The sequence below is a fragment of the Myxocyprinus asiaticus genome, chromosome 17, assembly GCF_019703515.2.
Source record: "Myxocyprinus asiaticus isolate MX2 ecotype Aquarium Trade chromosome 17, UBuf_Myxa_2, whole genome shotgun sequence".
Classification (NCBI taxonomy): Eukaryota; Metazoa; Chordata; class Actinopteri; order Cypriniformes; family Catostomidae; genus Myxocyprinus; species Myxocyprinus asiaticus.
In genome coordinates, this window is record NC_059360.1 from 49,652,501 (window position 1) to 49,655,155 (window position 2,655).

A 2,655-nucleotide genomic window follows, 5' to 3' on the forward strand; every position below is an offset into this window, starting at 1 on the left:
CTACCAAGTGACAGATAATTTGCATCAAAATACAGTCAAGTTGAATTAAACACACAGCGTTTAACATCAACAACATACTATATATGGGAAGCATTTTCTCTTCCCTTTTAAACCTGATAAGAGTTCATATTTTACTATCCTAACTATGTGTGATTATATGGTTATAATAAGGTTAGCAGTTAATATTGTTTTTCTCTGCCGTCCACAACGCAATCAAAACTGGCAACACGTATGTGGCTCGTGACCAGTGTTGGGTGTAATCTGATTACAAAGTAATTAGTTACTGTAATCTAATTTTAGGCAAAAAAGTACTATAACACATTACATTTCCAATTCTTGCAATCAGATTACAGTGATTGACTTAATAAAAATTAATTACTGTAAGTACAAAACTTGTTACACATTTCTTAAATATTAATGTTTATGTCGAATACATTTAAAACATGAATTATGTTCATATGTACGATGTTTCTGAACAAGAGGAAATACAGACATTATTTCCAATTAATTGATCAGAAATACAAAAACTTCTGTGAAAAGTGTTTCAGAATGTAACTTCATCAAAACAGTAATCAGGTTACTAATTACTTTACTTTGAAGTAATCAGTAAAGCAATTTAATTATAATTTCAGAGATGTAATTAGTAATTTGTAGTGGATTACTTTTGTTGAATAACCTGCTGAAAACTGGTCATGACCCACCAGCTGTTGTGCCTCATTTAAAGTGTTATTAATGTGAAAAATGATACTTTTATCCATAAATATTTTATAATTTAAGGGAGAACACACATTGTACTGCTACTGTACCACATTTCAATTGAGTATCAGAATAAATCCAAACCAGAACAGATGAAATAGATGAAGTGTGGGTTAGTTCTGTTAGTGTTATGATGATCTGTGTTAGTCACATCCACACTAATATGTTTTCCTTTGAAAATGTATTATTTTTCCTACTTTAATACCTCTGAAATGACTGTTCCTCCACCCAAAACAAAGCATTTTCAAAAGCCTCTCCACTAACACGATGCTGTTAGGAAACTGAAAATGGATTAAAAGGATTAGTGTGGACGTTTCTTTTGTAACATCAGAATCTTAAAGTCTGTCTCGTCTGCAGATCTCTCTGTCAGAATGGAGGAACCTGTCTGGACACAAATGGCTCTGACAGCCGCTCGTCGTGTCTCTGTCCACCTGGATTCACGGGTCGTTTCTGTGAGATTGAGTTTGACGTCTGTGAGCCCAATCCATGTGTGAATGGAGGCAGTTGCACCCGTCGTGACCTGACGTTCATCTGCGTCTGCCCACACGGATTAACTGGCCCATTCTGTGAACTCCATATCAACAAGTTGAAGCCCAAACCCAGATATAAACCATCAGGCGCAGGTCATGTGATGCAGCACTACACCATACCGGCTCATGCTTTCCACAAGTTACTGCGGCCTCCGGAGCGAGAGCTTCTGAAGGAGAACGCTCACACGAGTTCTCAGGTCATCTGTTTCGCCGTTCTGGGTTTACTCACCTGTCTGGTGGTCCTCGTCACAACAGGCATTGTATTTTTTAATCGATGTGAGACATGGATGGCAAACGTTAAATACAGCCAGCTGTTGCATCAGCAGCGAGATTTCCTCCTGAGAGCGTCCAGCGGCGACGAACACTCGGTCAACATCATCTTACCTGAGAAAATCAAACTGAGTCATTATGGGAAGCATTACACATCCATATAATCTTTTCATCTCTTTAGCATCACAATATAATTCACATCTGCTAAACATCTTAAAAATATCACATTTACAAACATTATAAATCATAAACATCTTAAAGACATCTGCTGAATGTCTTATTGACATCCCAGAGAGGAAACGTCTTATAGATGTACTGCAGATGAGCAAACAACCTAAAAATACATCTTCCAGGTGTAAACACACACGTCATATAGACGTCTGGGTGATGTACATGTGCTATCAGGGTAATATGATTCATGCTGTTTATGTATTTAAAGATTTTTACGTGTTTTTGGAACATTTCTGTATCTTTCTGTATTAAAGACAACAACATGTGGCTCTCCCCAATTTGAGAAACCAGTGGAATACTCTAGAAATGCCTTTTAAGACATATAATTGGATATTCTAATAGTTTTACATTGTTATTTCCCCATAATGTTCTACAGTTGTGTAACATCAAATTGCTTGCACCCATATCATTATTTTCAGTCAGTGAATTCTGTGTTTTTGTGATTGAAATGTCTTTGGTTAAGGATGCACATGTTTTAATTACCAGTGTCTTTAACTAACCATTCTGTAAATGTACTGCAGTTCATGCATGAAAAACAGCTCTTTCTTTTAGCACTAATTAAGCCATCGTTGTCATTTGGCTATGAACAATGTACATTATTAACACAGATATGGTCATGTGATGGATTATTGATGATGTCTGTGCAGTGTGCATCAGTATGAGTTTGTATTCGTTTAGTTAGTGATTTTTTTACTAGTCTTAAAGATTGACCCTCACAACAGCTAATTAGTTGGATTTTTATTTTTATTTATTTATTTTTTATTTTTTTTGCATTCGCTTTATTAAAAATGAATTGTGTTCTATTACATATTAGTTTATTTTGCTTTTGCAATATAATCGTGTTCGTTTGATTCTCGTGACGGTGTTT

General features: G+C 35.6%; 1 protein-coding gene across 2 annotated transcripts in view; it reads left to right on the plus strand.

Annotated features, from left to right (window-relative positions):
* LOC127455237 (protein delta homolog 1-like) overlaps window positions 1-2,394 on the plus strand; it is a 9,967-nt gene extending 7,573 nt beyond the window's left edge. For both annotated transcript variants that reach the window (XM_051722950.1, XM_051722948.1), the window contains one exon: window positions 1,114-2,394. In XM_051722950.1, the coding sequence (XP_051578910.1) occupies window positions 1,114-1,720 (607 nt within the window). In that variant the 3' untranslated portion in view covers window positions 1,721-2,394. The remainder of the gene's footprint in view (window positions 1-1,113) is intronic.
* Window positions 2,395-2,655: the final 261 nt, after the last annotated feature.